At 33.4% G+C, this 23660-nt stretch overlaps 1 protein-coding gene across 1 annotated transcript in view; it reads right to left on the bottom strand.

Annotated features, from left to right (window-relative positions):
• LOC112048745 (ATP-binding cassette subfamily G member 4) overlaps positions 1-22176 on the bottom strand; it is a 57636-nt gene extending 35460 nt beyond the window's left edge. Inside the window, exons 1-2 of the mRNA XM_024086390.2 lie at positions 22000-22176; positions 14711-14838 (exon numbers count right to left, since the gene is read on the bottom strand). Of these exons, the coding sequence (XP_023942158.1) occupies positions 14711-14838; positions 22000-22031 (160 nt within the window). The 5' untranslated portion in view covers positions 22032-22176. The remainder of the gene's footprint in view (positions 1-14710; positions 14839-21999) is intronic.
• Positions 22177-23660: the final 1484 nt, after the last annotated feature.

Raw genomic sequence — 23660 nt, 5'->3', positions numbered from 1 at the left:
GTGTTCGTGTGTGTGTGTGTGTGTAAATAAAATAATTTTCTATCTTTCTTTCTATTTTAGGAAGGCTGAAAGTATGTCAGCCCATGCTTCTACCATAAGTAAGTACGATAGCCAATTAGACTGTGGTAGCTTTGGAATGTAGCAGGTTTTAAGGCTCCAGAGGTTTTAGGTTTGAATATACTGATTTTATGATACTTTCGTGCATATAGACCGAGGGCCTGCGATAGCTAGACTTACCTAATTTTATATTTCCCACTGAAAACTTTACTAATGAATTATTTATTTAACACATATATATAATTATTAATTAAGTTCTTATTATTTAGAAACACTTCTTGTTGTTTCCGCCCGCGTCACCACATGGCTCCACGGAAGACCAGCGCTGCGCTGGTGCATCCATCACTAGCGTAGCACATGCTGAGTGGTGACCATTTTGGTACCACCCCACCCACATCGTTTTTTGGACTTATTTAATATCTTTATATTATTAGTTTCGTAATTTTCGTGTTCGTGTGTGTGTGTGTGTGTAAATAAAATAATTTTCTATCTTTCTTTCTATTTTAGGAAGGCTGAAAGTATGTCAGCCCATGCTTCTACCATAAGTAAGTACGATAGCCAATTAGACTGTGGTAGCTTTGGAATGTAGCAGGTTTTAAGGCTCCAGAGGTTTTAGGTTTGAATATACTGATTTTATGATACTTTCGGGTAAATAAGAAAAATGTTAACTAATTTATACATAAAAAGCAAATATTGTCTGGATATTTGAAAATAAATAAGATTATAAAATTTCAAAATCTATTAAAGTTCTTTTATCGTAATTAGATAAAAAATCATACATTTTTAGCTTCCTTACATTAAATGTGACATTTTTGTTTATACTTGGATGGTCTTTTAAATGTATAGCCTTGCACTTGACGACAATCATGCCTGATCGAAAGCAATGATGCGCGTTTGCCTAGATACCTTTGAAACCTGCTATCATCCAAACAGCCTCCGTAGTTGATAAAAGAGGTTTGTCTGGCTAACGTAGGCTTTCGCTCCAATATATTACGTACAATACGAGGAGCGGTATCTGCCCTATGACTACACTCGTTGCATCTGTGCCGACTTGCGTGCTCTTCACAAAGGAAAAATCAATCGAACTAATAGCAAATATGGTAATACAGCCCATTGTAACAAATCTCAGATAATATTTATTTGTGCTACAACGTTTGATACGGGAAATAAAAATAATAAAAAAGAAAATTAAATACTATAATAATTATTTTAACATTATAATGGAACCGACTTCAAAGACATCCAGTTGTTTTGATTTTAACACAAAATGACTACCAATCTGGGAGAATACTCTTTAATCGGTAGTTAGAATAAACTGAAACTGAATTAAAGTTTGAATTTCATATTTTACATGCTGTTATCGAATTTGATAAATTGATTATCGATTTATAATTTAGCGATTAGGTTGAGATTTCATAACTCGTATGAAAGTATCTATTTTATTACTACTATATCTTATATATATGTAACGAAAACGAAACGAATTTTAACGAAATGAATTTTCCATAAACGAAAAGTACCAAACAAGAAAGAGTGATTATTAAATGTAATTTTCTAATTGAATTTGAAATTAGAAACTTTTTGTGTCACAACTTCCAACACAATAACAATCTTTCTTTGTATCAAAGCAGAAATTAGGATATCTGCAGAAGAACCAAAGTCAACGACATAGCTCAAAACTGAAGTAATATTTGTGAACATAAAAACCAAACCAAACCTTCTACACCGCGAGCCTGTGGGTTAACTACACACAGAAGTGTATGGACACCCTAAGGGTGCAATATAACAATGGGTTCAGGATGCTGTTGGGCTTGCCCCGGTTTTGCTCAGCGTCAGGTATGTTTGCGCAGGAGCGGACAGATGATTTTTATGCAATAATTAGAAAACGGAAGTCATCCCTCCTGGCAAGACTGCGAGCGAGCCCCAATAGTATCTTGAACATGTTAGCAAGCAAGACTGACTCGCCAATCCTGCAGAAATTTATTTTTGTTTTGGTGCGGTGAGGAGATTGTTATTCTATCCTCTTAAATATAATTGTGCATCTTCTAACATAGTTTACAAATTATCTTAATGTAACTAACCAATGGGCCTTTGTTGCCATAAATAAAGAAATTATTATTATAAAACTAAAGCTGCATATCAGCTGATATGATGATTCTAAACGCGACCTAGTCAGAGTATTATTGTGATAAATTTTGAAAACGTTAAAACGAATTATAAAGTGTTTATTTCATTATTGTTTGAACAGAACCCGGAAAAATATGAAAAAACATAACCTACCTTTATTTCGCAAGGTCGTAGACTAATTGTTTTTGCAATTATCATTTCATTCGAAAAGGACAAAGATAAGTTGAAGGCTAGATATATCGCATTGAAGTATTATTCATATTTAAAGGAAATAATAACTTCACTCTTGCAATATTCACTTAGCGGTTAACTATAATATTTTCGACATTTATCATCAGTGATAAAAAAAACCATATATCACATGCTTTTAACACAACATTGCATTACAACGTTTATCATATTAAATACAGTTTATCTATTATAATGATTCATCGTAGAGTAAAATAGTATTAAATATATAAAAATAATGTTTCCAACAGAATGTGTTCTGAATATAATTTGACACTGTAAATAATATAGCAATATTGTGTAATAGAGGACTTTGAACTGCAAACCAAAACATTACTTGGTCATGGATTTGATACGATTCGCATAGTCGATACATGTGGTGTAGTTGCCACAAACAAAAAATTGTAATATGATGACAATGAAAGATGATCTGAATGAATTTCTATATGCTTACGTAAACAGTTAAGCTTAAGTCACAGTAAAGTGGTTAAGCAAAGTTGCAACTTGCAACTAAGTAACAAGTTAATACCTTAAAAGTGTTTTATAAATATTTTTTTTAATATAAATTTCTAAAATATAGCACCAGAGTTTTAGCCAAGACATATATGAAATCAAACTCAATTGACCTATTTTAAATTTAGAGTTTCTTAAACCACCTTCTGAATTAGAACTCTAAACTTATTCGTAATAAAATCGTAACCTACGAATAAAGGCATTGTCACCAAAGAAACACATCATCATTAAGAACCCATATGCGGCTCACTGTTGAGCCTTTTTAGTCCACCACGCTGGCCCAATGCATATTGGCATACTTCACACACGAAGAGAATTAAGATAAATTCTTAGTCGTTTGAGATATGGTGATATTTAATTTTTTAAAATGCACATAACTGAAAAGTTGGAGGTGCAACCTGCGCCTTCCAAATAGTATATCAAGAAACTAACCTAATTCGAATCCATTATAACGTTAGTTGTTCGGTAATCAACCTCCTCAGATAAATTAATTTTGGAAGCTAAATTACCTTTGGACTCACACATATAAAGAAGGTAAGTAAGCAAAAGCTTGTAAGATTAAGCACAAACTTAAGTAGTACTCGCAGTATCATATAAATACATACCTAATAACCGGAATGAGGCAAGAATTCATACTCAAGAACTAGGAACCACAAAAATATTAACAAAAGGATACTTGCTGGTATAAGAAAGATATACACTAAAGACATAATATCCTCAGTTACTGCATATGATAGCGTCTTAGTTGTCACTTAGTTGATTAACAACTAAACCAAGTTTCGTGCTTGAATTAGTTGAAACATTATTTCTTGAAATCGGAATATTACGGCTCATAACAACCGGTTTTGTAAAAAAAGTAACAAAGGTCAATGACGTAGTTATTGTTTTACGGAGAATCCAATTCTGAGTTTTATTACGCGAATAAGAAGCCCAATTGCTTTCAACGGCTCAATCTATGTAAGAAGTATGTGAATACATGATAAATAATTGATTTTTATACACTGACGCTGACCTGATGAACTTTGTACCAATTTAAATTGATTTGATTGTACTTGTAACTCCTATTTAGGCTTTTGTATCAATGTTAATCGACTTTTTAACTATGTAATCCTAAGTGACAATTGCCATACAATGATATACATTTACAGATTTTGTCGGTTTAGGCTGTTCTTTTAATTCCTAGTTCTTGTAAACCTCTTTAAAATACAGAAATGTACTTCTTTATTTTAGTAAATACCTTCTATTTTTTTTCTAAAATGTTTCGTTTAAAATATTAAAATAAAACGTCTACACAAAACGTACGTACCTACTTTATATCTTACTTTTTTTAGGAAGTTGAAGAAAAATTTTCACATACTTTAGCGATCGATTAGGCGAATTTCAATTTGTCAGAAACAGCAATATCCTTGATGTGAAATTTAATTCTTGACAAATGTAAATTCCACCAACCAATCGCCAAATATCCATAGCCGCCAATATTCCGCATACGCCAAAATTCTAAAACCACCAAAATTCTATAACCGAAAAAAAAAAATATTCCGAAATCTCCAAAATTCCGCAATCGCCAAAATTCTCTAACCGCCAATATTCTGCAATCACAAAAATTTCATAACCGCCAATATTCGCAATCTTAAAATTCCGCAAACGTCAGAAATAATTTGATTACCTACCCTTGAACTCGTAGACAGCTTGAACCATTTATTAACTTGAGGAATAAAATAAATGTCTCGTGAGATATAAGTAGATATTATCTATAATATGTCAAGGGTAGCGTTGGCGGTCTTGATTTACTGGTCTGGACCATTCGTTATGAACAAATTTAGGACGCCTACAGGAAATAACTTACTCAGGATATCATAGTTAACTTCCTGGGCACGTCGGACCGGCCAATCTTGTTTATATTAAAATATTTAACAAATATCTGACATGTTAAGTGGAAGACTTATAGACCAGTTCTTCAGATATTTTCCTTGATTGGATGCGGAAATGGCAATCTCACCAAACGTGGTTTTGGAATTATAATCGTAATATCATGAACGATTATTATTATTATTATGCATGTATTCTACTCTCACGCCCGGTATAAAATAAATATAAATGAAAGGCGCAAAATAAATAAACATAAATATACGCTACATAAATAAACATATGCACCGGGCGGAGGATTCACCCCGGCAGGGAGACCAAACGGCCGGGGGTCAGGGCGACAGGTGAAGAAACCGGCGGACTATCCTAGCCGAGTCCTGCAAGACCGCTTTTTGCATCTTGGAATCATCTTGCTTCAATCTTGCATCAGCGAACTGCCACGGAACCCCAGCCGCCTTAAGTGAGCGAGGCTGACTGGGATCAAACCATTGGCAGATATGACGATTGGGATGATTTCAGTGGACTCCGCATACCACATGGCGGTAACCTCGTGAGCCAGATCAAGATACTTGCGTTTTTTCTCCGTCTCAGCTCTCACAAGGTTCTAATCATAAGGAATTGTGAAGTCCACCAAAAACACCCTCGACTGTGCCCGGTCCAGCACCATGATGTCAGGCTTATTCTTATATATATTATTAATATTATTATTACTCGTATTCAACGAAACAACATACATATTTTAAGCATATTAAAACTGTATATATGTTAGTGTGTGTTACGCTAAGTTTTATTACATAACTAGCAGACGCCCGCGACATCATCCAGGTGACATTCAGTTTTTCACAAATCCCGCGGGAATCATGGATTTTTTTGGGATAAAAATTAGCTTGTATGGTGCTGCACAACCTCCTCTACCTTCCAGTTAAACTCCCGTTAAAATCGGTTTAGCCTGTCCAAAGATTAGCTCGGACAAACAGAAAGACAGACAGACAGATTGACAGGCATGCATAATATGGTATCTTATAAGTACTACTAATCATAATATAAACACAATTATCTTGAATTCACAGATATACACTTCAATTTTAAGTATTGATGAGATTATAAAAAAATAAATAAAATGCTGCCTCTCATTTCATTTCATAGATATTTTAATACTATTATTATAAGATTCATATAGTACAAATAAAATATACCTTATCAAAACATTTAACGGACTAATACCCATACTAAATTACTAAATTATCTTTTCCATTTAAAATAGCTTATGCAATGTGTGATGTAGTAACAGTAGAATCCCGTAAAACACTGTGTGAATCAGTTTTACAGTACCTACGTACGTTTAGATTCCTATGACGGAGTTTTAATTGTACCAACTAATGGTGACGAAGCTAAATACTTCGATTTCCTTTTTTCAGTCATTTAGTTCCTATTTTCAAGAGGATCGTTTTGAGTATGACTATTTTGATACAGAGTTACGTAACATTTGATAAAATTGACAATTTGTTGCGAGAAAAAAATACAAAAGTTGTAATCTATCTATAGTTCAAACCAAATGTCTATATATTCATTAAAAAAATATTATCAAAAATTAGTTTAGGGGAATAGAAAAGCAGCAGAACACTAGAAGTATTTTTTTGAAATTATTTTGTGTTTGTCTGTTCTTGTTAATCCAGTCCACGATCATAGTGCAAACATATAAACAGATTATAATGCGGTTTCCACAGAAAGGTGAAGCGAAGTTTAGAGCAACATGAAGGCTTTGCATTAAGATGGAAAGAAAATGAGAGTTATCAGGGAAACAGAATTTCTTATGGAAGAGTCACGGGCGTTCACTGGTAATTTTATTAAACCTTGCTCAGTCAGCTCTAGGTCACAAGGTTTTTAACCTTAAATAAACCTTTAAAAAAACCTTATTTAATTAATAAAATGTCACGGTAGACAAAATTAAAAATGTTTATAACATCTGTCAATAACCTTTATGAATCATTTCCGCCTACTTTCATATACGAGTAGGTACCTATTTCTGGAACCTAGGTATGCAAATTATTTTGTTGCTTCAACAAGTTACCTCGGTTGTATTCTTTTTTATCGCATGGGTCATTTGATGTAAAATAACAACCGACAAGCGATCGATCGATATCAACCCATATTCGGCTTACTGCTGAGCTCGAGATTCCTCAGAATGAGAGGGGTTAGGCCAATAATCCACCACGCTGGCCCAATGCGGATCGGCAGATTTCACACACGCGGAGAATTAAAAAAAATTATCTGGTATACAGGTTTCCTCACGATGTTTTCCTTCACCGTTTGAGACACGTAATATTCAATTTCTTAAAATGCACACAACTGAAGGCACAGGTAATATCCACTTGGCTATCATGGCTCGGCACTTCAGATATACAAACCATAAATCATCTTAATTGACAACTCACAATAACAATAGAAACATAACACATGTATCACACACGTGTTAACTGTATATTAAATGTAGAGTACTTCTTAATTGATGTAATTGCAAGTTGACTTCATTGTATTATTATTTCTACGATTATGAGTGACAGATGTTTTACTGTAGGTTGATTATATTATGTCTAATAATACATGGCAAGTATAACAAGTAACAACCCAAATAACTACTTGTAAGCGTTCGTATCTCAGACTAATTAGATAAAGACATTATTTTTCTGTCAAAGTATATGATCAACGATCTTATGCGATTATAAACACTGTCTCTATAGAATCGATGTTTCATAGTTTACAATCGTGTCCGTCGGTTAAAAACCTCCGTAAAAATACCTTTTTGTGTAGTTGAATGGTGTAAAAAACGAACAAAAACTGCTATTTTAGTTATGATATGTATGAAATCAAAGCTCGTTTTCCTTAGAAAATGGCAGAAAATTTTGTTCGTCAATTTGGGTGCGATAGTAGTCCTTATGTATTTAGTCTGAGGTTCGTACAGTCACTTATTATACAGTTTATGGTTAACCGTGTAAAAGCACTTGAGAAAACACTTTTGAAATCACAGACAAAACTCTTCAATAGAGATGTCCGATATTGGGCCAACATTTCAGTACGATACAGAAATGAAAAATATACTTAATCTTAAATCCAATTTTAGAATCTTCGACGAAATAATATTCGCCTACAGGAGAGTTAAGCTTTCATTATTTTCACACCGCTCCAGCTTTGCAAACGCCTAACGCAGTGATTTATATGTAAATACTCTTTGATTTCAATGATTGCCAGTAATCTTCGCAAAAATATTTATGCTGTCAATGTCAAAGTCAATTGATGAATGAGATCTGTCATTGTCAAGTATTAATGTCAAATGAACTGCTATCAAGCTGGCAGTTTGACTAAGGATTTGACATTACATTATTGTTCTATCTTGACTAAATGTGTCAAGTTAGTGTTATAGTTAAATCCTTATTAAAACTGTCGCCTGTCGGTTTGACACTTATTATATACTGCAATTAATTTTGTGTCAAAGGGACACGAATTATTGCCCACCCATAATTTAACTGATTAGTCAAATATATATTCAATTGTCCTAATTTATGGATAATTGTCAGCTTAATCTATACTAATATTATAAAGCTGAAGAGTTTGATTGAGAGCGCTAATCTCTGGAATTACTAGTCCGATTTGAAAAATTATTTCAGTGTTAGATAGCCCATTTATCAAGGAAGGCTATAGGCTTATATATTCCCGTATTCCTACGGAAACGGGGGCCACGCGGGTAAAACCGCGCGGCGTCAGCTAGTCATTCGTATAACTGCCTGACTTTGTATGAAGAATGGGTTTTCCTTCATTTATATGTATTGATATTGATTATGTTTAGTTGTGACGTAGATAAATTCAGAAATCATAAACCAACATTAAGCGCAGCCGAACCGGTGTGAATAATTAAAAGAACAGGTAATATTTGCAATGTGGATGACATTGAATGTTGTAACTTTGAAATGGCTTCCTTTTGACATGAAATATTTCGTACTTACTCTACTTCATAACTTAAGTTATATGACTTTCACTAAATGTACTATGACTAAATGTAGTAAGGCTTGTAAGTAAAAATTGTAAAGATGCCGATTGCTTATGATATTTGTTAGATCTCCATCTAGAACAGAGTTTGCCAACCTTTTATTACGGATATAAATTATAAGTTAACTCATTTTTTTTTCAGGTTATAAAAAAAATAATATAATGAATCGGACACAAACACAAAACATTACTAGTTCAAAGAAATTTTAGAAAAATTATATTATATAGGTACCCCTCTCATCCTAAGAGGTGACTCGAGCTTGGTGATGATGATGAGGTACTGGAGTTTTTCCAATCTATATTTATTATTCTAAAACTCGTCAAAATCTTTTAATTAATCATAACTAATGTACATAAATCATTATTGTAATCTTTATAATATGAACACAGTCCTATACTTTGCTCGCAGGGACGTTTGCCAACAGGAAAGCGAATAAAAATCTTGATCATTGGGAAATCCTAAAAAGCGTTCTAAAAGCGGACGATGCTGCGAAAATTGTGTTTATTATACAAAAGTATTGCTTCAAATAAATCTGCCCTTTATAGGAGCACTAGCTGACGCCGCGCAGTTTCACCCGCGTGGTTCCCGTTCCCGTAGGAATATGGGAATAATATATATAGCCTATAGCCTTTCTCGATAAATGGGCTATCTAACACTGAAAGAATTAGCGCGTTCAATCAAACAAACAAACAAACTCTTCAGCTTTATAATATTAGTATAGATGTGTGATTACTATCCTACTAATATTAAAAACGCAAAAGTCTGTATGGTTGTATGTTTGGATATTTGTTACTCTATAAAACCGCAACTAATGAATGATTTTACTCTGGATTAACACATAGGCTATTTTTTATTTCGAAATAATCCTTGGACTCACGAGATTTACGAAAACCTAATGATTTTGAGTGTTTGTTACTCTTTCACGCCTCGGCTACTGAACCGAATGGCCTGAAATTTGAAGTAGAGATAGTTCACGCGGGTGAATCCGCGCGGCATCTGCTAGTTAAAATATATAATGGCTGATACGAGATTTGACGAGAACGTGAAGTTTAATATCTCAAATATATTCGCCTCGAACATACCAAACCAGGAAAATGTTATCACAAGAAATTACTGGTTTCATTCGAAATCAACGAGGAAATAGTTCAAGTCTGTTTTGTTTTATATTTTGTATTAATTATCTAATTTAATTGAGAATTTGGGCGAATGTTTTTTTAGCCTTCTACTGTATTCCTGGCCTGGGCATCAGTCCACCACTTCGTTATACTGTTTGTACCAGTGCCGGTTTAGCGTCATTTAATTATTTTACAGGTTTTTTTTTCAATTTATTCTTTACAAGTTTACCCTTGACTACAATCTCACCTGATTACGTGATGAAGCAATACAAGATGTAAGAGGGATGAAAATCGCTAAATCCGGTACGCTAAATCGCTTGAAGGCACGTCTTTGTCGGTAGGGTGGTAACTAGCCACGGCCGAAGCCTCCCACCAGCCAGACCTTAACGAAACCTGAACCTCCGTCTTATAAATCCACCGCGCATATCACTGCGCCACGGAGGCTCTCAAAATTAAGGTATATCATATTGAGTACTAGCGGACGCCCGTTACTTCGTCCGCATGGAATTCAGTTTTTCACAAATACCGCGGGAACCATTAATTTTTCCGGGATGATAAAGTAGCCTTTATGTTAATCCAGAGTAAAATTTATTTCCATTCAGTTTCAGTAGTAGTGACGTTAGAGAGTAACAAAAATACAAACATCCAAACAGACAACCATACAAACTTTCGCGTTTATAATATTAGTAGGATTAACAAAACTGTCAATTATATTGTCAATATTTCTTCAAATGCTGTAAAGTTTCCTATAGTTTGTTATATAAGCAAAGTCCTCAATGTTCATTTTATTTAAGACATTTTAATTTTAAAATATTCATATTGAAATTAAAATACAATAGTCTATTCTCAGACCGCAAACATTCGCACGCACAAATATTTGATTTTATCTTACTCATATAATGAATACTCATATACCTTAACTATTGTGTATTTTGTACTACTACTTAAAAAACTATTTTTGAGGATTTTAAACATTTATGTTATGTTTGATACTGATAAAGTATCAAAACTAGTTTTAACTCATTATTTGTTACCTCTTACCAAAGGTTGTCTGGGAAATATTGCTTTATGGACAAGGCACACTAATTACTACTATAAATTTAATTAAATTTTATTTTTTGTAAAAATGTACTTTGTTTGGTGCAATAAATGAGTAAAATGCTTATTTTACATATGTTAATTTTACCTTTATATACCTAGTTTATCTACTTTTACACAACTCAAAGAAAGGAAATAAAGCTAAACTCGGTAAATAATACTGAAAGACTAAAGCATATACAAAGACGAGACGAGTGTGCCTTTTGGACTAAGCGAGATCGTTCATTGCTGTTAATTTCTCCCAAGACGCAAGACAAACATATTGTGAATGAGTAAATAAAAGAAACCTTATCAGGCAAGCAGACAGGCGTGTAGGTAAAAGAAATGACTAAAGTCTTATCACAATCGGGTGAATGGTTTAGAGACGCATAAACATTGACCTCTTATAATAAAATGACGCACAATCATGTAGAAAACTGGCCAATTTTACTTTGACAGTGTTAGAATTATTGGTAAAGAAAATTATACCTAAACTTAGCTTAAACTTAAATTGGATATATAAATATATCGAATTTTCAATAAAATCCCAAATTTAGAGCAAATTCAACCTTAAGTATTGAGTTTAAGGTTGAATATGCAAGTGCGACTACTTGAATTGAGTGCCAAGAAGTTGTGTTTGGCACTCATTGAGTGGGGACGTTTTTTGGTCGCTGATTGTGCATCCACTTTTTAACAGGAGATCGACGCGCATAACGGATTTAAATAAAACATTCATTGACCTATATATCTAGGTATACCTTGAACAAGAGAGTAGAAACGGAAATTCTGCGAATGGCGATAAAAGAGTTAGAGTTACTAATTCAGTTTGTAATCAAAAAACCTTTGATTATATATACGTACGTATATACTTAAAATCAAAGCAAAAAACATGCTCAAGATGATGTCTACAATAAGTCTTTATTCAAGACACTTTTTAGTTTTGTAAGCATGTTGGTAGACAAAACATAAAAGAAATACTTTTATCCCTAGAGCTTAAATTGTATTATTTCGTCCGCGCTTTGGATAATGACGAATTTTTGACGAGTAAGAGGAGCGATAAACTATTTTCTGTGTCCAAGGACTTTTATGTGGTTTCTATAGATATACTCGTAGCAAAGCTTAGAGCAACAATCATTGGTTTTTCATCAAGACCAGATGTAGGGAATAATCCAAAAAACATAGATTCAGATAGACAATTATGGGCGTCCGCTAGTTAATATAATAGCCATAGGTAATTAAAAGCACAGATATAATTATATAATTAGAACTGGATAATTATATTTAATAACAATAATAACTTAATGGCAATGCAGACAAATTAGCTGCATTCAAAACAAAGTAGTGTATAAAACGAGCTCATGTATCCCTGTACTATTCCAGCCTTTCTTGATGAGTACTGTTTACCAACAAACAAATTAAAAACGAGGGTATAAATCACTAGTCATTTAACGCCTAATAATAATTATAATGAACGTATTTTTAAATTAATGAAAATAAATAAGCTTAGAACGATTAGATATAGTTAATATATTTTGAATAACATTTTATAAACAAGCAATACATAATTCAAAATAAATAAGTTATGAAATGACGTGCGTTTTCTACCTTCATTTCTAATTTGTGCACAACTAGTAAGGCTATAGTATAAGTGTTATATTTATACGAATGGATCAAAGTAATAAAGTTTGTTACCTCTTACCAATGGTTGTCTGGGAAATATTGATTTAGGGACAAGACACACTAACTACTACTATCAATTTTCTTTTTTTTGTAAATATGTACTTTGTTTGGTGCAATAAATAATAAATGAATAAAATGCTTATTTTACATATGTTAATTTTACCTTTATATACCTAGTTTATCTACTTTTACACAACTCTTAAGAAAGGAAATAAAGCTAAACACAACTAGTAAGGCTATAGTATAAGTGTTATATTTATACGAATGGATCAAAGCAATAAAGTTTGGAAAGGTCTGGTCAGGTCTGAAAACATTGTACCTACTCGTAGGTCTATTACCTTTCTAGTATAGTAGCTTTCAAGAGCAATATACGTTTGAAAAAATAAAATACTCGTAATTATGTACCTATTATTCAACAAACGTATCGTGCTTTACAATGGAAACAAAGCAGAAAGACCGACAGTGGACGTTTAATACCTACTCCTTTGTATGAAAATGTAAAATTACTTTGTTGCTTACGTTGTTCATTTAATTTCATACAGAATAAGTATTATTATCACTCAAGTTTTCTGAAGGCACTCAACTTTGTCAGTGATGATCCACGTATATATTTTATTTAGCTAGATGATTGAGTGATTATGTTGAGTGATGATGTTATATCTGATTTTTTTATTCTCTAAGGTGGACAATCTGTAATACATTCTATCATTAGCGCCACAGATAAAAACTCAAATCCGAGATATCTAAGATTCGATTCCCTCCGTCGCTCATAGCTTTTCTTTTTTTTCGCTTATGTAGATAGGAAAGAGAAACGAAAGTATTAATAGATGCGAGTATAATTATGAACGTATATAGGCGGAAATTGAAGGAATACTTTTCGGGACAGCCTATTTAGCGTCGCATCACAATAATAATGTTATTTGTTTTACTACCCGCTAATGATTTATTTTCTCTTTTTGTTTGTTTTGTAGCTTTTAATAATCACTGACATAGCTCAGGGAGTCGCGATGCTAAAGTGGCAATAGGCAGGCCACGTAGTTCGAAGAGCCGATGGACGTTGGGGTCCCATGGTGCTGGAATGGCGACCCCGCACCGGAAAGCGCAGTGTTGGTCGACCTCCCACTAGGTGTACCGAAGACATCAAGCGGGTTGCAGGGAGCCACTGGATGCTCGCGGCTCGATACCGCTTTGTTTGGAAGTCCATGCAAGAGGCCTATGTCCAGCAGTGGGTGTCCATCGGCTGATAATGATGATGATGGATGATGATGAATCATAATAGCTAGTGTACAGTAAAATCAACTGTGGTTTGTGTTGCATTATGGTTAAGCCTAATTTCAAAATGTATTTTGTAAAATAATAAATAAAATAAATAAATAATTTGCGCATGTTTAAAGACATGTTAAAGTTACGATAACGGCTAATTAAAAAGCTACAAATAGATTGGTTATTTATTATTAAAAATTAAATTCAAATCGTAATCATCGTAAAATCCTTATCTTAATCGTAAACTTATCTGTGTTATTTTCTTTTTTTAATAAATAATAACCAAACTCATCAAGCTAATTATATACGTAGGTACATACTCGCAAGTAAGCTATAATCTCATTTATGATATCAACAATGGAGATTATAAAATTATGACTTTAAGAGGCAAACAGCGTTTGATATTCGAGACAACTGTTTGGAAGCATTTTGTGTTAAAATGTAAATAACGTATAATGTAATAATGTATGGTTTCTTTATAAAATCTTATATAAAATATATAAACCTTATATATTTAATATATAAATATATAAAGCTTAATAATCAAATTTATTTTCATGTATTTAAGAACTTAATGATGAGTATTTTTAGGTGTGAAATGACTAGTGATTTATACCCTCATTTTTAATTTGATTCTTGGTAAACAGTACTTATCAAGACCGGCTGTAGTGTAGATATTTGTTTTATTTTACCTGACTACAGAGGGTGTAATGAAAGATAATGAAAAATAAACACTTACTGCTTTTTCTCCCTTCTTGGACCTTGTACGTGAGGTCCGTGAACGCCAGATCCACCGGCGGCCTCTTGGGCAGGTGGGTGAGGGTCTTGGGCTGCGACGGAGTGATGGTCACCTTCAGGCTGCCCTTCCTGTCGGAGATCATGGGTTTAGTCTCCTCGGGAGCGCATAACTCTTTGTCCACTTTCATTTTGTGAATACACTTGAGTTTATTGTAAATGAGCTAACTCTTTAGACACGGAGTCAAACTCTCATTTCGCGTAACAAAGGACGTGGTGTTGTGGGTGAAGGCGCTAACACGCGCACTCGACTCGACTCTCGCGCACGCACTGAGTGGAGGGGCAACACTCAGGTCCGACCTCCGCTTGTTCTAAAGCTGGGTATACACGGGTGTTAGGTTTGTCGCATATTGTAAGACGTTTTGTGGTGAATCAGTCTTTAAAATTGCTTTAATTCAAAAATGGAATGATAACAATATCGATAAAACGAAATCTATAAAGTATCATCTCGAGATTCAAACGCATATAGATAGGATGGTAACTGTAACCGATGGCAAAGCATGCGAGTCCGCTCTGATATTGCAACACGCCCTACTACGCAGGTTATTACGCCGCTGGAATATTTTAGTATGCCTTCTGCGCAGCCATACGCCTCGTGTTCAGAGCGAACTCGAAATTATAATATAAGGAAATAATACTTATATAGGAATAATTGTACTTCGTAACGTAACGCGTTACGGCGCCACTCTATCTGGCTTAAGAATAAGACTATTTAAGAGAGAGAGAATAAGGCTATTTAAGAATAAGAACCAATTTAATCATTTCTCGTATTGAACTGCTTTTTTGGTTAAAATATCTTATTTGTCGAAAACAATTAAAACTTTCAATTCTCTGGATTTTATTTCATTTGAGCATACTTAATATTTAAAAAGCATCAACAGTTGAAAGCACACTTTATAAAAGACTTATCGAAAACGATGTCTAGTCGAACTTTGTCGCACGACTTTTTATCGTAACCGAGCCTCTGTTGTGTAGACCTAGCTTTACATAATGACGTCGCAAGAGGTTTTGAACTTTGCGCTGTGGGATATTATTTTATCAGGGTTCCGTAATGATATCAAAACAAGGGAATTAGCACTGCATTAATTAAATTAACTACATACCTATAGTTAAAAAGGGTAAGGACTTTAAAAATACGATTGTATGATAAATATAAGAATTATACCTATTAAGCTGTAAAGCTCCCACACACTAGCGTTCTTTGTTAATTTGGTAATAACATCGCGGTATATTGCAACTTCATTGAGTAATACAAAATAAATACATATTATATATTATTTTATTTCATAATCGCATATAAGTATTAGTTGAATGTTGAAGCCATAAAGTATGTTGAACCCACTATCCCACTAATATTAAAAACACGAAGGTTTGTATGATTAAAATGAAAGTCTGTATGGGTAACTTGTATGTTACCCTAAACTACTGATGCAATTTAATTGAAATCTGGAACTGAGATGAATTATCCTGGTCAAATACAATTTTCGGTCGGGATTTGTCAAAAACTGCAAATAAGGAGGACGAAGTAGCTAGTACTAAATAAAGTGTGTCATAAAGTTTTATTATTGTTTGTAAAATATTTGTAGTCTATATTTATACAGACTGAATAATTTATTATTAAGCATATAGTATCAAGCCTCCTCCCCCAAGCCGATTGGTCATCGTGGGGGAAAATGACCAAGACCCCCTAAGTATAAAAAAATGTACCACAGATATATTTATAGCTACCTTTAATGCAAGATCGTTACGAACTGCTGAAAAACTTCTAGAACTGGATCTAGCCATTGCTGAAATTAAATGGGACATAATAGGTATCAGTGAAATGAGAAAATTTGGAGAAGGTATAGAAGACCACGGTAACTACATATTGCAATATAAAGGCGAGACACCAGGTTTGTATGGTGTAGGATTTCTAGTCAAAAAGAGACTTGCACATAATATTGAAGAATTTAAAGGGATCTCCGAAAGAATAGCTGTTCTGAATATAACGTTACCCTTGAACAAAGCAGAAAAATGGACCATCATTCAAGCGTACTCACCAACTGAAGCAGAAAAGATAGATAATGTTGAGAAAATTGAAAAATTCTATGAAGACTTAAGAATAGCTGTACAATATTCACATAAGAATCTTATAGTAATGGGTGATTTTAATGGACAGATTGGGAAATGTAATAATAGTGGAGAAGAATATACAATTGGAAAATACGGACAAGGTAAAAGAACAAAAAACGGAGACAGATTGATAACATTTGCAATGGAAAACAAACTTAGAATTCTCAATAGTTTCTTCAAGAAAAAGAAATCAAGGAGGTGGACTTGGATTTCACCAAATGGATTACATAAAAACGAAATTGATTTTATTATGTCCAATAAATTTAAGACTTTTCAGGATATATCAATCATTCACAATTTAAATTTTTATTCTGACCATAGAATGGTACGTGCAAAATTAACAGGCACACCTATAAAAACAGCTAGAAGATTGCATAATGATAAATCTGCCATTGTTTGCACCGGAAACAACAATCAACTTAGTACTAACTTACAGAAACTAATTGACGAAAGTAACTTTACAACGATGCCTCTTCAAGCTAAGTACGAACATGTTATAAATTTATTAAAAACAGAAACAAAGAAAGTAAATGCAAAATGTAAAACGGAAATTTCTAACAAAACACTACAGCTGTTACAAGAACGAAAAGAACTTTTTAATAAAAAAGATAAAAAATCAAATCGGTCTAAAATAACTGAAATCAGTAAAAAGATAAATGAAAGCATTAGGAAAGATAAGAAACTAAAGAGGCAAAACACATTGAAGAAACATATTGAACGAACTGGTGGTATCAAAAAGGCGATTAAAGAACTAAATCATAAAAAAGATTGGATGCTAAAGATGAAGACTAAAGATGGGAACCATACAAATAAAAGACCAGAAATACTTAAATTAGCTACAGACTTCTACCGGAAGCTATACCAAAGCAGAAACCAAACAGTTGAGATAAACGAAAGATCCTTGGAACCTGAGCCAATACCTAAAATTCTAACGGAAGAAACTATAAAAGCAATTAATACTCAGAAGAGAGATAAGGCAACTGGAACTGATCAAATAACAAATGAACTTCTAAAATCTACCATACAGGTAATTGCTCCTCTATTAACCAATGTATTCAATGAAATTATTGAAACTGAAAATATTCCTACAGACTGGACTAAGTCGATAATTACATTGTTGCATAAGAAAGGCGATAAGGGAGAAATTGGAAACTACCGGCCAATTAGTTTGATGTCGAATGTATATAAGGTTTTTTCAAAAATAATTTTGTCCCGAATTACACTTACACTTGACGAAAACCAGCCAAAAGAGCAGGCAGGTTTCCGTGCCAAATATTCAACTATAGATCATATACATGTTCTGAGACAAACATTACAAAAATATAATGAATACAATAAAATTTATTACCTAGGATTTGTTGATTATAATAAAGCCTTTGATTCCTTGGAACATGAATATATATGGGAGGCAATGCGTAGCCAGGGTATTGAACAAAAATATATTCGACTATTAAAGAAGATATACTCGAAAAGTACAGCTCAAGTCAGGCTGGAAACAACGGGGGAAGCGTTTCCTATACAGAGAGGCGTTCGACAGGGAGACCCGATCTCACCCAAGTTGTTTTCAGCAGCCCTGGAAATGATATTCAGGAACCTGGACTGGGACAAAAATGGACTCAACATAAACGGAGAAAATCTAAACCATCTACGTTTCGCAGACGATCTAATTATATTTTCTGAATGTCCCATAAAGTTACAGCAAATGCTTCAACAATTATCAATCCAGAGTGCGATAGCAGGGCTCTCAATGAACACAACTAAGACAAAAATTATGACTAATGGCCCAAAGACATATAATATAGAAGTAAACATGGAAAACATTGAATATGTAGAAGAGTACGTTTATCTTGGACAACTAATATCCATAAACGATACAATGAAAAAAGAAATTGACAGAAGAGTATCTAACACGTGGAAAAGATACTGGTCCCTTAGTGAAATAATGAAAAATATAGATATGCCAATTAAGGAGAAAAGGAAAATATACAACACATGCATTTTGCCATGTTTAACGTATGGCTGCCAAACATGGGCATTAACAGAAAAATTAATAAATAAAATAAATATATGTCAAAACGGAATAGAAAGAAGTGTAACTGGAGTTAGGAGAAAAGATAGAGTAAAGTTAACAAAAATTAAAAAGACTACTAAATTTAAGAATGTGGAAAAAGTATACAAAACACTAAAATGGCAGTGGACAGGACACATGATACGGGAAAAGGGCGAGAAATGGACAAAAACAATTTCAGAATGGTATCCAAGGGATGGTAAGAGGAATAAAGGAAGACAGGTGAAACGTTGGGAGGATGATTTTAAAAAGGTCGCCGGTCCTGAATGGATGAGAATGGCGAAGGACAGAGAAAAGTGGAGATCGTTAGGGGAGGCCTATGTCGAAGGACAAGCTGCTAATTAATAAGAATTATGTATATACTTTAAAATGTAAATCTTAAATACCGGCAGTAATAAAGGCTTATTTTATTTTTTTTTTATTTTATTTATTATCAAGCAATTCAATGCAATAGGTGTACAGGACTGCAAAATCAAAAATATTGTAAATTGGGTTCAAACCACAACAGTTGATCTTTTGTTGTAATACATAGTATGTACCTAGGTATTAATGGCGCAATGCAGAATATGGGCCACCTATCTCCTATAAAAGAGGTGGACATGGGGATTAGACCTACCATGTTGCTAATAATGATAATGACACATTCACAGATTTGCATAATTATATTGTTTTACTCTATAAGTCTGTATGTAATGGTAATGATTGTGATGAGGCACTCCTCGAGGTACTGTATGTACCTCAATATAATGTTTTCTGTGCCTCAATTAAGCTATTAGCTAGATAGAGAAAGTATACTCTTAGCTAATGTTCTAAATTTGCTTTGGTAAACAATAATAATGTTTTTTTAAGAACATTTGCCTTATCTTGTAAATATGGGCAATAATCTGTTTTCCTCCAATTAGTTGAAATGTTTCCAACTAACTGAAGGTGTCAGAGTGGGTACAACACTATCAATGGAGTGGAAAGAACACACAACTTCTTGGTTTTGAGTTACCAAGTTATTGTTGAGCTATTGGGCACTTAAATACTGGTATATAAGGATAATGTTGCATTGCAATACATGAATATTCTAATGTGTAAATCAAAATTATTTAGAGTTTAGGAATGCTTTAATTTTTTTTAAAACAAACCAGTTTTAATTAACGCCACATTTATAAACAAATTAAATTTAATATTTAATACCAGTTTTATCAAGGTAACTTTTTTACTAGCGTCGGGCAAGAATAGTCTACTGTTTGGAGTTCCTCAAGTATGGGTGGTGTTAACATTTATAATTCTATTCAGTAAAAGCTCCTTATTCGCGCTTCCTTTATTCGTGTTTTCACTGATTACTAATAAAAAAATTGCATCCCAATTTCTGTTTGCAGCTAAAGGTTTCTGTATATGCAGTTCTGACTGCCAAAAGTTACTTTAAATATTGAATTTTTTATACCAAAATTGTGATTGCAATAATAAAATTTAATGGAATAGTAAATTATTTAATGACACAGTAAAGTGAAGGTTTAAGAGGGCATACATGGTTAATCTCACCATAAGATTGGTGGCCATGGCCAAAAGAAAACAACAATTTGGTCAGCATCATATTATATGCATTGTGATTTCTGTGCCAGAAAGAGGGGAAATTACCCAGAACTTCCCCGGAAAAGTGCTTTTACATGTCAATATATGTATGTAAGGGTTCACTGTTTAGTGGAGAACCATCACCTATAACCATAACACACCAACACTGCCACACAGCTCAAACATCCACAACCTGCTCCGGCCAGCGGTATGAGCTCAGAATAATCTAAACTGATATTATAACAAACCACGGACAGACAGACAGACTTAACGGTTTCTTGTGGCCTATGAAACCCTAAAAAGGTACAATTTTATTATTGGTTTGTTGCATTGAATTGTCTCTGAAAGAACTGGACAGATTTGAAAAATTTATTTCTCTATTAGAATCCTACATTATCCCTTATGAACATGTATTGACTACATGTTCATAAGGGATAATGTAGGTTTGTAAACTATAAGCACTTTTGTGACACGTCAGCTAATAAAAATATAATATAAAATAATGGTGATAATATTATTAGTTGAAATCTAAAATTACAGTTTTAAACTTGCTTTGGTCCGAGAAGAGCCCACAACAACCTCAGCTACATTTTTCCTTTAGGCTATGTAATTATATAAAAGTGAAAGTTCACTTTTATATAATTACATAGTTCACAAAACATCGAAACCATTTGACATACAAAGATGAAATTTGGCAAAAAAGGTATAGACTTCCACTATGAACGGATTTTGTGACAAAACCCGATTAAAGAGTTCGAAGTGTTGAAGTTCGAAGCAGGTGTCCACTAGTAATTTATATGGGTTAAAACCTCTTAAGGTCTCTGCTAGTTTAGCATGTAAAAATATTTGCTATGATTTTTCTGGGACTATCCAATAAATTTGCCATTGGCCCCAGATGGTATAGTTATGCCAATGCACCATCAACTTGATGCATAGCTTTATAATCATGCCAGCACTGGCATTCATACCATTCAAATCAGACAACAGGCTATGGCGGAATTACTTCCTTGGCTCAGAGATATCTAATACTAGTTACACCTGCAATTTCGACACATGGTAAAAAACTCAGCTCGAAACCTTAAACTTAAGCTGATTTGAAACAGTCCCCTGCTCAATATCGAACCTTGAACATTCCACATAAAGATATAGCCCTCAACACTACGCTAGAGGTCATCTTAGTTTAATACTCGCAAAGGACATTATCACGAGCCATCTAGTTACCAGTTACCCCTGAGAGATAAACCTACTTATTATTGCGCAAGATAATTAGTGCTTTAGTTAAAACTTTAAGTTAATTTACATTCCATTTTTGAAATTTGGGATTTCATAATTAACGAACCGTTCAAAAATTAAAATTACCATAACTTTTTTTGTTTAGAATATATGATTGGTGTAAAAATATAATAAAGAGGTCACAGCGATATTTATGACGATGTCGCGAAATCAAGTTTCCAACACAAAGGTCTCGAAAATCGAAAGTTTTGCTGACTTACCCCAAATTATTAATAAGGAATTTGTTATCCATATCGATTGTTGTTATTATAACACTAGACACTACCACATTTCAGTACAAAAATTCACAATTTTAAGTTTTAAGTTTATTCAAAACAAAACAAATAGATTGTTTCGCGAATTTCAAGTCGCGATCGTGAATGACCACAGACTAAAGAAGACATTTAATCTTAGTCACAGAATAATATCTTAAGTTAAATAATCTTCGTTTCGAATTCAGTTCAGTAACGAGAATATCAAAGAATAAAATAGATATTGGTCGATCACGAATATAGGGAATCAATAGACTTATGCTAATGTCACTTTGTAAAATAATGATATCACAATTTTATTATGTGATACATAATTTGTGTTATATTTAAGTTAGAGTCTAGCCTTGAAAGTAGAGACTGAAATCTCAAAATTCTAGTGCAAATATTAGACTGAGTTCAATACTTATAGTATTAGTAGTTATGTATTCACAAACAACAAAAATAATTTAAACAAATTAAGAAAACGTATGTTTTTTTTTAATTATAATAATAATAATATAATAATAATTTATTTATTTCAAGCTTCAATAGGCTCATAATTGTGTTAGTAAAAATAGAATGTGTTAGTAACTTATAAACTATAGCAAAACTTATTCTATTAAATATATCGTACTAGTAATATGTGTGTCACTGCCGCTCCAATCCATTTGACATGGAACAGCAGTGATTCACATATTTACAGTCCAACCTGCTCGCAATCATTGCAAGAATGCTGTTGGTGCTGTGGTGTTAATTAGTTCAAATGTTTTTTTTTTTTCAATTTAGAGGGCGATTTCAGTCTCTACTTTCATTAGTCAAACTCTATTCAAATAGTGATGTTTAGTTCTATAACTCAGACCAAGTACCTTAGGACCTGTCTCGCTACGGCATACCCCTCTGTTTGTATAAACACAATAGATCACGATCTATTGTGTTTATACAAACTGTTTCTGTAGAATGTTCTGTTCTGTTTTTACGGAATTAAATTGCCATCTATATATCTGATTGATGGATATTAAAATAAGTCTAGAAAATATATGTATGTATATATTATAACTTCCAAGGATTTTATAAACAAACTGGATAGCGTACTCGAAAAATATGCAAATATAAATTGAACTTTATTAATTAAACTATTAAATCTATTTTCCTTTGGACTTTAAAGAGAGGCAAATCCGACCTGACAAGGAAGCTCCCGGGGATGCGTTGTGTTTCGTTCTTTCATAACAGTCATGTCAGTCTATAAATATGTTCGAGGGCTTAGGGTGACAATGTTTGGCTTTATAACAATAATTATTATCAGATTTTAATGATAATCACCGGAATCAACGTCTTAATGTGCTCTTCGGGGCACGGGGAAATAATAACTTCCCATTTCCGGGCTGAGAATTTTTACTCAAAATTTCTTAGAAGAAATGAAAACTCAGTACCCATGCTGTAACTATTTAAAAAGTAAGTTTTTTTTTTATTCTTTACAAGTTAGCCCTTGACTACAATCTCACCTGATGGTAAGTGATGATGCAGTCTAAGATGGAAGCGGGCTAACTTGTTAGGAGGAGGATGCAAATCCACACCCCTTTTTGGTTTCTACACGACATCGTATCGGAACGCTAAATCGCTTGGCGGTTCGT

Source organism: Bicyclus anynana, chromosome 9 (genome assembly GCF_947172395.1).
Source record: "Bicyclus anynana chromosome 9, ilBicAnyn1.1, whole genome shotgun sequence".
NCBI lineage: Eukaryota > Metazoa > Arthropoda > Insecta > Lepidoptera > Nymphalidae > Bicyclus > Bicyclus anynana.
This window is presented reverse-complemented; position numbering and strand designations above follow the sequence as displayed.